This window comes from Perognathus longimembris, chromosome 11 (assembly GCF_023159225.1).
Source record: "Perognathus longimembris pacificus isolate PPM17 chromosome 11, ASM2315922v1, whole genome shotgun sequence".
NCBI classification, from domain to species: Eukaryota; Metazoa; Chordata; class Mammalia; order Rodentia; family Heteromyidae; genus Perognathus; species Perognathus longimembris.
In genome coordinates, this window is record NC_063171.1 from 63,767,114 (window position 1) to 63,780,185 (window position 13,072).

Sequence of the window (13,072 nt, forward strand, 5' to 3'; positions counted from 1 at the left end):
TCATATTTTCTCTGTAGCTAGACCCTGCAGTAAGCATAGAAAATAAAGAGAGAAATATAGATATCAAGACACTGGTAACAAACAGCTTTTAATTAGCCACTTCATACAATGGGTGTTAAACTGTACTTTAACAATAGCACTGACTGGCGTCCTGACAAATAATAGAAACTGAGCTAATCTGCCTTAAAAAAGAAATCTTCATTTATTTCTAGATGATCGCTGAAACATCTTTTTAACACAGCAAAATGCCGGTGCCATTCAGGAACATGACTTGTTTCCCGACAACTAGATGTTGATGTATGTTCTCTAAAAGGGCCGAAGTAGATTAACCTTGTATCAAATATATAAATTATAAGCATTAAATTACTCTGAAGCTATGTACTGTATATCGATATCTTAACCAAGGACATGACTTTTACAAGTAGGAGCAAACACTTGCACCTGCAGACCCCAGCTTGGTGTGCACTAACAGTTGCGGTGGTTTCAGATAAAAATTAATGAGTTGGCATGGGATACACATACAACTGTCTAACTAGTTTCGAAGCCACGGAGGTCTCTAAAAGGAAGACGGGAAATATGGATGGATATTCCACTCTACTAAAAATTAGTCCTCAAAGTTTCTTTTTTTTTCCCCCCAATAAAATCCGACCTGCCACTTGAAGAAAGAATGAAGTGAAACCTGAGTGTGTTGTAGGGATTTTGATTGACGTGGTGCCAGTTTACTCACTGATGCACTTGGGTTGAGCTGACCAGCCACTCTGCAGACACGTGACCGTTCCTGATGGTCTCCCGTCCGCTGTGATATAACCTGACTTGCACTTGTATTCTGTTTGTTTATTTACAGCATATGTATAATCTGACTGGGAAAGAAAGCCATTCTCGATTTCTATATCTGATTTTGAGCACGTTTCTATAAGGGAAAGGAACAAGGAAAAGAGAAACACGTGTTCAACAACATTTTATAAAGATACCTATAACATCATGGGGTGAAAAAAGAAGGAGTCATTCTTATATGAAAACTTGGAGTGCTCACACCCACTCAGGTCACTGTTTCAAAGCAACCCAGTGGCTGGTGATGTATGCCTGGAATCCTGGCTACTCAGGAGGCTGAAATCTGATGATTGCAGTTCCAAGTCAGTCCAGGCGGTAAAAACCGTGAGGCTCTTATTTGCAATTAATTACCAAAAATGCTAGAAGTGGAGCTTTGGCTCAAGTAATGGAGTGGTAGCCTTGAGCACAAAAGTTCAGGGAGTGTGCTTAGGCCCTGAGTTCAAACCCAGGACCAACAGAGAGCAAGAAAGGAAGGGAGGAAGGAAGGAAAGAAGGAAAGAAGGGAAGAAGGAAGGAAGGAAGGATGGAATGAATGAAGGAAAGAAGGAAAAAAGGGAGAAAGAAAAAGAAAGAAAGAAGGAAGGAAGGAAGGAAGGAAGAAAGATAGGGAGAAAGAGAAAGAAAGAGAGAGAGAGAGAAGGGAAGAAGCAAAGAAAGAATGGAAATAAAAGAGCTATGAGTTTCCAGAGGTATTACATTAAAAGCCTATATGATTTTTTTTTATAATAAGGTAAGATTTTTAACACTCACAATCCCTTCCAAGAAATTACTAGAAATCTGTTTGTCTAATGGAACCCAGGCCCAAGCATGCCAGAAATCCATAGACAAGGCTTGTTTCCTGGGTCTGGCTTTTTCTTTCTTTGGGGGTTGGGGGAGGTTGTGTGGTCTTCGGGTTTGAACTCAGAGCCTGGCACTGTCTCTGAGCTTCTTTTGCTCACGGCTGGAGCTCTACCACTTGAGTCCAGCTTCACTTCCATTTTATTTTATCTTTAAATTTTATTTTGGAGACAAAGTGTTTCATGGACTTTCCTGACAGAGCTGGCTTTCAGCCGCTATCCTCACATCTCAGTTTCCTGAGTAGCTAGGATTCCAGGTGTGAGCCACCAGCTCCCAGTGTGGGACTGGCTTATACAATCTTAGAATATTCTGGATCCCACAGGCATCTCCTCTCTCTACTTGGGGTTCCCGAGTCACTTGAAGATCCTGGAGAATCAAAGTTTAAAATGTCATCACAAGTCTGTGCTTAAAACACAACGGGCACGGGGAGTTCAAGGGCGATGAGAAGGAGCGATGCATTTATTTATCTTCTCATGCTGAAACCATGATTCCTGAAATCGTGTGTAACCCACATGAGCTGCACAGGGTAGGAGCTTCTTCCCAGAATGCAGATTCATCAAGAAGGAGGAAATCAAGAGAAAAAGTAAATAATTGAATCGAATATTAATGAAAACATATTAGGTAAAGTGTTGGGAAGTGACATTACTCTGCCTATCTATCTATCTATCTATCTATCTATCTATCTATCTATTGATCTATCATCTACCTTCAATTCAATCTTACCGTCCAAACAAGCTTTTCACTTACAGAAATTGACAAGGTAATAGAACAATGTAGAGAAGCTAGGTAGAGAAATTTAAACAGTTGGTAAAATAACACTCATTTTTATTGCTACTGTAGAAATTCTATCACTGAATCTGTGTTGACAAGAATAATTTAGTATCTCACAATGCTGAAGATTGGGGACGTGGTGCAGACATGCCTGAGCTATCGATGCCGTTCCTGCTGAATTCCCTTGTGGAGGGCACAGGGGACCATGGTTCTGGCCATTTTCTATTTGCAGAGGCTGCCCTTCCTGTGGGCTCCATGTTCCCTTCTCCGTCTTCAAAGACAGCAACATGGAAGCTCTGTTCCTTCATCACTAGTCACACAACTTCCTCCCTCTCTCCCTCTATCTTGCTTTACCTCTCTCCCTCCCTTCTTCCTTCCCTCTTTCCCTCCCTCTCTCCCTCCATCCTTCCCTCTCTCTGTGCACCATTTTGAGCCCTATCCAGATGGTCTAGAATACTCTCTGCGTTTCAAGATCATAGCAACATCTATAAAGTCCTTCCCCTCAGGCAGAGTAACCACAGTGCAGACATCTTAGAGGATGCAATTACTTGGACTTACTATAACTTCAGAAAGTCAGGGTCTTACATTATCATAAACAAGGTAAGGTCCACTGATTTAAGGGTAATTTTTATACATCTGAACAGGAAGAGTTTGCAAGCTGATTTCAAAGGTATATGAAAAATCCAGACCCCAATTCCCTCCAAAGAGACAAAACAATAAAAAGGTAAGGTGAAAAGTTATGACTGAAGGCCCTACTTTCAAATCTGTACTGCTTACATTAGAAGAATACCAAAAGAGCAGCTAAAAAGTCATTTACTAGTACTGCAAAGTGAACTACGTATCAAGTCGCTAGGCTGATGTTGGGCTTCTCACCATTTTTATGAAAGGAAATATGATTACTACCATGCATAATCATCAGTTCAATTAAGGAATTAAATCTATGAAAAAGCTAGGTAAACCGGTACGACTGTTAGAATTAAAAAAGTGAACTAAAGAGAAATGCAAACCATCAAACATAAAAAATAAAGGATGTGCATGATAAATATTAAGAGTAAAATGCAAACCACAAAATTGAACACCTATGCAAGGTATATAATTGTGAGAGATTCATATTTACAATTACTTATTCCAACAATGAACACCCAAACCTCCAAGAAGACAGATCAAAATTAACTGCCATTAAGTGGTGACCTTAGTTGCTAACCCATTTAATAATAAAAGAAATGACAATCAAGAAGCACAGCCCTCTATCATTGTATAGCCATTTATTATGTAAATATCTATCTGTGACATCACCCAGTCTTTCCTCAGGAGCTGCCGACATACATGTTTATGGGCACCAGCACTAGAGGACATGCACAACATTGCAGAAAAACTACTTCTAGTTACACACCTCAGAGACATTCAGAGACAAGTAGCCGTCCTGTGAAAAATGTCCTATCATCTCCTGAAAATACCATTGGTGCTGCTGGCTACCATGTTATTTCTTTTCTGTTGTACACTAGAATCCTACAGTTGTTTTCAGGTCAAATGGGTAAATTATTTCAATGGACATAACAATAGAACCTAAGAAATACAATGCTGAGATGGTTATTGCTCTACTGACTCATGTCCCCGATAGATTCACTTGTGTGCTGAGTGCTTGCCAAGCACCTTGGCACTGACGCATGGCACTGCTGGATTCCATCCTTCTGTTGTGCATTGAATATACCCCTCATGGGAGTATGATGGTGTTTTGAAGCCGTGGTGACAGTAATAACTGTAACGTTTGCCTATGGGCACAGGAAAGTATGGCTTATAGTAGTCTTCGTGATATAGCTTGCCGTGTTTTATGTCTGGAAAATCGCAAGGTTTCACTTGCAATAGAAAACAAGAAAGAAAAACTCAGTGGAGTGACCAGTCATATCCTAGACAAAGCCTCTCCTCCATGAATGGTATCTAATCATCAATGCCATGGCACGTCCTTGTGGAGCTGAATCTGGGGCCCTGCACCTTTTGGCACAGGTGGTGTGGACAGGTCTTAGGACCCCCTGAGTGCACTGGGCTCTGCGGGTTACTTACTGACTTTGATGCATTTGAGAGGGGGGTCCCAGCCGTTCTCCGTGCACGTGACTATGTCCTTTCCATTGGGAAGACTGTAGCCAGGGTAGCATTTAACTTTTAGAGATTGATCTTGTTGATAGATTCCTTGCCAACTATGATAGTAGCCATTTTGCAAATAATTAAAATCACATCGTTCTTAGGAGCATGCAAATAAATGGGAAAAAGGGAGACAAATATTAGTTTGATGAAAATACTGAATTAAAAATTTGCCTTAGCCAGGTGCCAGTGGCTCACTTCTGTAATCCTAGATACCCAGGGAAGGAAAGTCTGTGAGACTCTTATCTCCAATTAACTACCAGAAGTGGCACTGTGGCTCCAGTGGTAGAGTGCTAGCCTTGAGCTGAAGAGCTCAGGAACAGCACCCAGGCCCAGAGTTCAAACCCCACAACTGACAAAAGAAAAAAAATTGCCTTTACAATATTTAAGTAAGGATACATAGCATCCCAAATAATGTATGATTAAGTAAAATTAATCAGATGCAGGTGGCTTATACTTGTAATCCTAGCTACTCAGGAGGGTGAGATCTGAGAATTGTGGTGGTTTGAAGCCAACTAGGGCAGGAAAGTCTATGAGATTCTTATCTCCAACTAAGCAACAAAAAGCCACAAGTAGAGCTGTGACTCAAGTGGTAGAGTGTCAGCCTTAGGTGAAAAAGCTCAGGGCCAGCACCCAGGCTTTTAATTCAAGTCCTAGGACCAGCACAGAGACAGAGAAGGGGGGGAGGGAGGGAGGGAGGAAAGGAGGGAAGGTGGAGGGGAGGGAGGAGGAGGAGGGGGAGGAGGAGGTGGAGGGGGAGGAGGAGGGGGAGGAGGAGGAGGAGGAGGAGGAGGAGGAGGAGGAGGAGGAGGAGGGGGAGGAGGAGCAGGAGGAGGAGGTGGAGGAGGAGGAGGAGGGAGGGGAGAAAGGAAAAACTAAAAGTACTGCCAAATATGTTTCCAAATACTATTTCTTTATCTTTAGTCCCTACAGATTAAAACATATGTCAATGGTAAAGGTATTCTTGTGAAGCTTTTGTCTTTAATTTTCATGGGATAGTCATGAAAAGTATTTTTCCTTATTAAGGACAAACACTGATTCTTTTCCACCCATTGCTCTTCCTTTTTCTCCCCTACTTAAAGACAGGGTCTCGTCAGGTCATCCCACCTGCTTTCAAAGTCACAGTCCTGTCTCCTCTTCTTGGATGCTGTCATTACAAGCCTGTGCCACCACGCCTGGCCGCTGTGATTACAATTAAGTCATGCATATCGCTTGGTGGATTTTCCAGTGGTGGATGGGACTTAAACTCAGGGCCTCTCATTCTCTTGGCGTTTTCCCCCAGAACGGAGCTCTATCACTTGAGCCACACTTTTGCTTCTAGGTTTTTGGTGGTTACTTAGAGATAAGAGTCTCACAGACTTTCCCTCACAGAGCTGTGATCCTCAGATCTCAGCCTTCCGACTAGTTAGGATTATAGGCGTGAGCCACGGACTCCCAGTTAGACTTGACTTAAACACATATACATCTCCTCTGCACTGTTTGAAAGGATTACATGATTGTAGAGACATTTACATACTGACGCATGGCACTGCTGGATTCCATCCTTCTGTCGTGCATTGAATATACCCATCATGGGAGTATGACGGTGTTATGAAGCCGTGGTGACAGTAATATCTGTAATATTTTTCTATGGGCACAGGAAAGTATGGCTTATAGTAGTCTTCGTGATATAGCTTGCCGTGTTTTATGTCTGGAAAATCGCAAGGTTTCACTTGCAATAGAAAACAAGAAAGAAAAACTCAGTGACCAGTCATATCCTAGACAAAGCCTCCCCTCCATGAATGATATCTTATCATCAATGGAATGACACACAGAGAGTTAAAACTTCTAGGTCAAGGGGCTGGGGATATAGCCTAGTGGCAAGAATGCCTGCCTCGGATACACGAGGCCCTAGGTTCGATTCCCCAGCACCACATATACAGAAAACGGCCAGAAGCGGCGCTGTGGCTCAAGTGGCAGAGTGCTAGCCTTGAGCGGGAAGAAGCCAGGGACAGTGCTCAGGCCCTGAGTCCAAGGCCCAGGACTGGCCCCCCCAAAAAAAAAAAAAAAAAAAAAAAACTTCTAGGTCAAAGGAAGTTAATTTGCTAGATCAACATGCAGATCAATGTCTTATGAATGCTTGTTAATAGCCAAATGTTTTAAGTTATGATTCCTGTGTAATTCTAGTTTTAATTGGAAGATGACATTTTTTAGTGTTATAAAGTATTTTTAAGTTGAGGCATAAGATAATTTCCTGAGTGATTTGGATTACATGTTTAAATCCAACATTATTTGTTACATTATGTACACATAATATTTTCCTCAACTGTACTCTCTTTGTGAGACTATTAAGAAATGCTTTGTGCTTTTATGCAAGAAGAGTATTTCTTTTTTCGTATGCAGAATGTTTCTATCCAGAAATATTATGAAACATATTTAAATGATTTCCCCTTTTTCTCCACACACGTGCACAATTCTATGAAAGATTTTTTTAAAGTTGACTATTCATTTTCTTTCTAGTTTGATTCCAGAATTTTTTACAAGAGTCTGTATGCCCTCATGATGTGGATTATGCATTTGAAATTTATGTTGATCCTCAGTGTCTTTCTTTAACAAACACTGGACACTGACTCTTTTCTACATCTACTTTCTTGATCTTTAGTCCATGTATCTTATTGCCATGAACAGATACTTCCCCACTGTCTCGTTTATTTATTCACTTATTTAAGCATTCATGTGTTTTTGTATATGTGTACAGCTTTTCTGCTTCGCCATAACCCCAGCCCTTTGGCCATTGTTTTGTGTTGAGACAAGCCTTAGCTATGCATGGCAGGCTCAACTCAAACTTGTGATCCTTCTGCCTCAGCCTCCTGAGTAGCTGGGATTGCAGGTGCATTGTGGGCATTCTGTAAACAACATATTTTAGGTATCTGGGGAGGAAGACAGAAAGCTGAGGAGCTAAAGCGCATTGACCAATCGATTGTATCATTGTATTTTTCCTTCATAAAATAACCAATGTTATACAATGTGGTACAGTGTAACCAATGTTATACCAATGTGGTACAGGTCTATAAGGTTCTGGTAAATAAAGAGGAATTCAATCATAAGGATATATGGAAGCTAGAAAGGAGCTAGGATGCATCACAGAAACGAGATAATCTTGAAAATCTTGTAAGAGTTTCATGAACTTTGAAAGCCTTTGGTTTACTTCTCCCTCCAAATAGAGTAGTTTACCCTCCCTCCTCTCATGCATACATTCAACTTGGCTTGTATATTGGGAAGATGTTTCATTTCCAAAGAGCAGGCATGGTGGAAGGAGTGTGGGAATAAATTAGAAATGGCTTCCAGTCCTCATCTACTTTCACTCAGGGCAGCAGCTCTGGAAGAAGTAAGCCGTCATGAGGCAGCCCAGGAGGAGGCCCAGGCTTCCCACCTGAAGCTTTGTGAGGGAGCCATGTTGGATGCCGAACCTACAGCTCAGCCATGTCTTCAGCCCACAACGGCCTATGTCAGTACCCAGAGCGGAGTCTCAAGCAAGCATTCTGCCTCCCCACCCTTCAGACAAGTCATCCCCACTTGTCTGGCTCAGACAAACTGTCAGATAACAAAGACTGTGGTAAGAAAATATAAGGTTTTTGCTGAGAAATGTGTAGTGGCACAATGAAGAGTATGTCACATATAATAGATAAAGTATGAAATAGCACAGGTGGGGGCATGGGTCTGTGGTATTTTGCTTGCCTAGCACGTGGGAGGCCCTGGGTTCAATCCCCAGCGCCACAGAGGGTTGAGGGGCAATATATTCCTCCCCAGTGTATATCAATTCAGATACTAGAAGAATTTTCTCAATTGGAGAAATGCATATTAATAGACACACATTTAATTTTGAGTGAGGAGAAATTGCGAGTATGTAGCAGACTGTGATACTGCTTACAATCAGCTCCTCTGAGAAGCAAAGAATGCCCCCCCCCTCCACTTTACATACACAATATTAGAGAGTTCCTTTTTATTAGGTCCCTGCTTTCTCACACTTGCCAGCAAACAGGTTCAGAGTAAGGAGATTCCATAACCAATGGGACTTACAGCTGCACCTGGGAGCAGGCACCCACCCCGTGCTCGTGCATTTCACCACGGTGCCCTTCGTGGCAGGGTAAAACCCATCTTTGCATTCATATCTGATTTCGTCTTCAGTTCTGTGTTTAATCCTTTGGGGGAAGTAGACACCATTTGGAATATAAGGAGGTTTGCAAGTCATTTCTGCAAAAGAAAGTGATGTGAGTGAGGTAGAAGTTGCTACCCATCACGCTTGATTAAGTACATCGACATGAAGATGTAAACATGATTGACTTGTCCTTAGCATAGCACGACATGATAGGCAAATGAACACAAGGGGTTTCGTTTGCTTCAAGATGGACCACTCAAGCCCCTACCAGACCTTGAACTCAGGGCCTTGTACTCTTGCTCAACTTTCTTGCTCATTCATGGCTGGCTTTCTACCACTTGGAACCACACCTCCAGTCGAGCGTTTTTGCGAGTTAATTGGAGATCTACAAATTCTAGGCATAGACTGGTTTAGAACCACGGTCCTTTAAGTCTCAGTCTCCTGAGTAGCCAGGACCCTAGGCGTAGGCCACTGTTGCCCAGAGGAGCTAAGTAACTTTGTTCAACACACTTAGGTACTTTGAGTTATTCCTGCACATGGCCTGCAGAGATTGTCCATTATGAATCCAGTGGCCAAAGCTCTGACAGTTCACTTTAGATTACTCTGTTTCTTTTGGCAGTGGAAGGGTTGAACTCATGGCCTCGTGCTCGCTCTGCTTGCTCACTTAGCTGGCTTTCTACCGCGTCAGCTGGGCCTCCAGCTTGATCTCTAACATGAACATGAAAGACAACTGAACTATTGTCTCCTTGATGATTTTACTCCCATTTTGTTTGATTAGTGATTGCTCTGCTTCTTATAAATTTAGATACAGCAGAGAGTTTGAGTTATATACAGTCCAAGAAACTAAGGTACATAGGTCTGGAGTGCAAGAAAACAGTGATGTATTTGTAAAATATTAGCTGAAGTACAGACAGAAGAGTGCTTTTATCAACATGAAACTATCACTATACTCCAGTTAATGCAAATATTATACTAACATAGTCTATGTTCTTATATTGATGTTCTTGTCACACTATTACATGCACATAACATTATATTAATGTATTAAAATATTTTATGTAATATATGATTTTACATTATTATATTAACATATTGTATTAGCATATTATATGTTATACTATTTATATTACTCCAATTAACATAAAGTGTATTTCATGAACATTTAACCCATTGCAGAGTAATTGAATGCCTATCTAGTTTGAGACCAATCTCTATTTATTTACATTGAACTTTAATAAAATATCTCAGGAAAGGGAGATCTCAATCTTGACCCGGTGAATTCTTGCAGCAACTTTCTCCCTAAAGAAATCATGACCCTGAAGAATACAGTCTCGAATTTGAAGATCTGCCTAGTATTTGAGACTGAGAAATAAATATATATATATATATGGAAAATATGAATATTGAATTTTGAGATGTGTGTGTGTGTATAATAAATGAACCAAGTATTGAAGAAAAATGAGCCTAGGACTTGTACTAACACATCCAAGAGATTTCTCATGTTGAAACCCCGCATGGAGTGAGCATGTGTTTTCCACGGCTGGCTGCGAAGCTTTAGGAATGACACGTTTAGATCACTGGACCGTTATGTCGCATGTCAAAGGGTTACATCCTTGTCTTGCTTTCTGTGATAGCCTTCCTCAACATAATGACCTCATTCCTGGCCAGAAATGTTTCAAGAAATATTTCAAGATGATGGTTATGACACGGTAGCCCTGCTTTTATTTTTCTCTCCTTCTTCTAGCATGATGCCTGGAATTCTTTATGTATAATTTCTCTCCTGGGTCGTCAGAGTGTGAGAACTCACCTGTTCACAGGAGGCCGGCGGAGAAGCGCCGTGCTCTCCATAGAGTCTCTGTGGGCAGAGATGCCATCGGGAACATGGAACACACTCCCTGCCCTGCCCCGTGGCGGTCACGGGGAAACCTAGCTGAGTCAGGTTGTGTTCTGCAGGGTGACTGCTGACGGTGTGTATCCTACCTGTCAGTGAAAAGCTCCACTTCCTTCCCCTCGGTAAGGGTTCCCCCATCTCCCGTGAATAGGATTTCTTTCTAAAGCTTCCTTCTTGGATTCATGTCTGTAGAAATACAAACCCTGGGCCACTGGGAAGCCCACGGCAGGGCTGGCTCTGTCCCAGAGAGGTTTTGTGACTGCAGCTCGTCACTCTGTGATAAGACGTTTGAGACTGTATTGGACGAGTGACAAATCCATCCCCAATGGTCTCAAAAGAGGCCTTGCAAAACACACAATATGCTGTGCTACACTCTTTTAACAACAGTGAGTCCTTACACACACACACACACACACACACACACACACACACACACCATGGTAGGATTATCGATGACATACCTTCACAGGAGGGCTGTGGAGTCCAGCCAGATCCAGTGCACACCGTGTCTCCTCTCTCCACGTATTCAAACCCCGAGTTACATTTATACTGAAGTCGTTCATTCTCCTTAAAAGTTCTCCCAGTGGATAGAGGGTATCCATTTTGAATTTCTGGCAAGTTGCAGGATATTTCTAAAGCACAAGGGATTCATTTGGAAGTGTTTATTAGAAATTAATAAACTTGTGGGTAAATCCTATTTCCATAAAGTCATAAACAGTGTTTCCACTTTGGTAAACCAGCCAACCAAATGAAAAGTTGTTCTGACTTGAGTGTCTGATGGATGAATTTTCCTGTGGTTCTAAACATTCACTTTGGAAAGAAGTTAAAACTCTCATTAAAGTTGTTTCTAATTTTATTTTGCTTAATGGAAAATTAGTCCTCCTAAAAAAAAAAATTGGCAGCCAGCTAGTCATCAGATGTATGTGTGAAATTTTAAATGTAGAGAAATGTGTTGTGATTTATAGCTTCATTGAATCACCTGCAACATTCTTTCTCTTACTAATGAGAAAAATTATCAACAGTGAATTTTGTCCACAAAATGCATCCACTTATTTCTGGCTTTGCTAAAAAAAGAGAGAAAAAAAAGATCTATTCAGAAGGTTGAGATCTGAGGATTGCAGTTTGAAACCAGCCCAGGCAGAAAAGTCTGTAAGACTCTTATTTCCAATGAACTACCAAAAAAGACAGAATTGGACATGGAGATCAAGTGAAATGCTACGGGAAAGTGTCCAGACCCTGAGTGCAAGCCTCATTATTAACACACACACACACACACACACACACACACACACACACACACACGAAGAAAAGAGGAAAGGAAAGAAGGAAGGGAGAAGAGAAAGAAAGAAAAGAAGGAAGGAAGGAAAATAAAGTTACGTTTGGTTTTGTGTCTTTAGCAACCCCACAGGATGGTGAAATAACCAAATAAAGCAGAAAGCCACACAAGCTGACCATCAGCTTTGACACTACTTTCTAATATATTTTTTTTCTTCCCTGGGATTATAACAATGATAACTATTTTCCCCAAATCATCTTCCCCTCTGTTTCTCATCCATTTTCCTTGTACATAACTTAGGGCACGTTCAAGTGGGCATTTCTTGCCCTGCTTGCAATCCTATATCGATTTCCAAATCAGACAGAAGCAAAGGCAAGTGTGTAAGCCCGGTGCATTCAGGCTCGGGGCCGGGCTGTCCTGTCCTTCGTCCACCTCTGACAGGCCACCTGCCTGCAAGATGCCCTAGGGGCTGAAGGGCTGCAGCCCAGCCCCCTGGAGCCTCCTACCCTGCAGAGCTCCAACCATGCCTGTCCTCACCATGAGATCTTAACCCCTTCCCTCATCCTCTTCACTTAAAACTAAGACTTTGCCTTAAGCAGCAGCAATTTTGGGAAAATCCCATGAATTACAGAAAGCTAGTTGCAGAGTTGCAACCACCCCCACAAATGGCTGAAGTTTACACAGTTTGCTACGCTGAGGATCAATATTAGCCCATTATTATTGCTCTAAGCAACCAGTGTGGCTAGAAAGCTTCTTTTTTTTTTTTGGCCAGTCCTGGGGCTTGGACTCAGGGCCTCAGCACTGTCCCTGGCTTCTTTTTGCTCAAGGCTAGCACTCTGCCACTTGAGCCACAGCGCCACTTCTGGCCATTTTCTGTATATGTGGTGCTGGGGAATCGAACCCAGGGCCTCGTGTGTATGAGGCAGGCACTCTTGCCACTAGGCCATATCCCCAGCCCCGCTAGAAAGCTTCTTAATGAGAGAACTCTTCGTATTTTTAGTGTAAGACCAGACTGAAAGAGAGATGTCGACAAATGTGTATGACACCAATGTCCAATCAGATTAATAGAATAAAAAGTAACTCTGTTAAGCTAGTTGGCTGCTAAGTTTGGTACAAAAGCCCAAATTATCTATCAATCGTAATGCACAAGTCATCAATAGCAGGTCCAAAAACAATTAAGGAAAGCTTG

At 41.8% G+C, this 13,072-nt stretch overlaps 1 protein-coding gene and 1 long non-coding RNA gene across 3 annotated transcripts in view; one reads left to right on the top strand and one right to left on the bottom strand.

Moving 5' to 3' along the window:
• Positions 1 to 13,072, bottom strand: part of LOC125359599 (complement factor H-like) — a 49,513-nt gene that overhangs the window by 18,054 nt on the left and 18,387 nt on the right. The window contains exons 6-10 of one of the 2 annotated variants that reach the window (XM_048357402.1): positions 11,069 to 11,239; positions 8,638 to 8,811; positions 6,095 to 6,289; positions 4,501 to 4,677; positions 728 to 910 (exon numbers count right to left, since the gene is read on the bottom strand). In XM_048357402.1, the coding sequence (XP_048213359.1) occupies positions 728 to 910; positions 4,501 to 4,677; positions 6,095 to 6,289; positions 8,638 to 8,811; positions 11,069 to 11,239 (900 nt within the window). Of the gene's footprint in view, positions 1 to 727; positions 911 to 4,013; positions 4,101 to 4,390; positions 4,678 to 6,094; positions 6,290 to 8,637; positions 8,812 to 11,068; positions 11,240 to 13,072 lie in introns of those variants that run through there. The other variant, XR_007212583.1, reaches the window with a different exon arrangement.
• Positions 6,320 to 6,761, top strand: LOC125359600. Its single transcript, XR_007212584.1, has 2 exons — positions 6,320 to 6,409; positions 6,644 to 6,761. It is a non-coding gene; the product is annotated as an uncharacterized LOC125359600 (long non-coding RNA).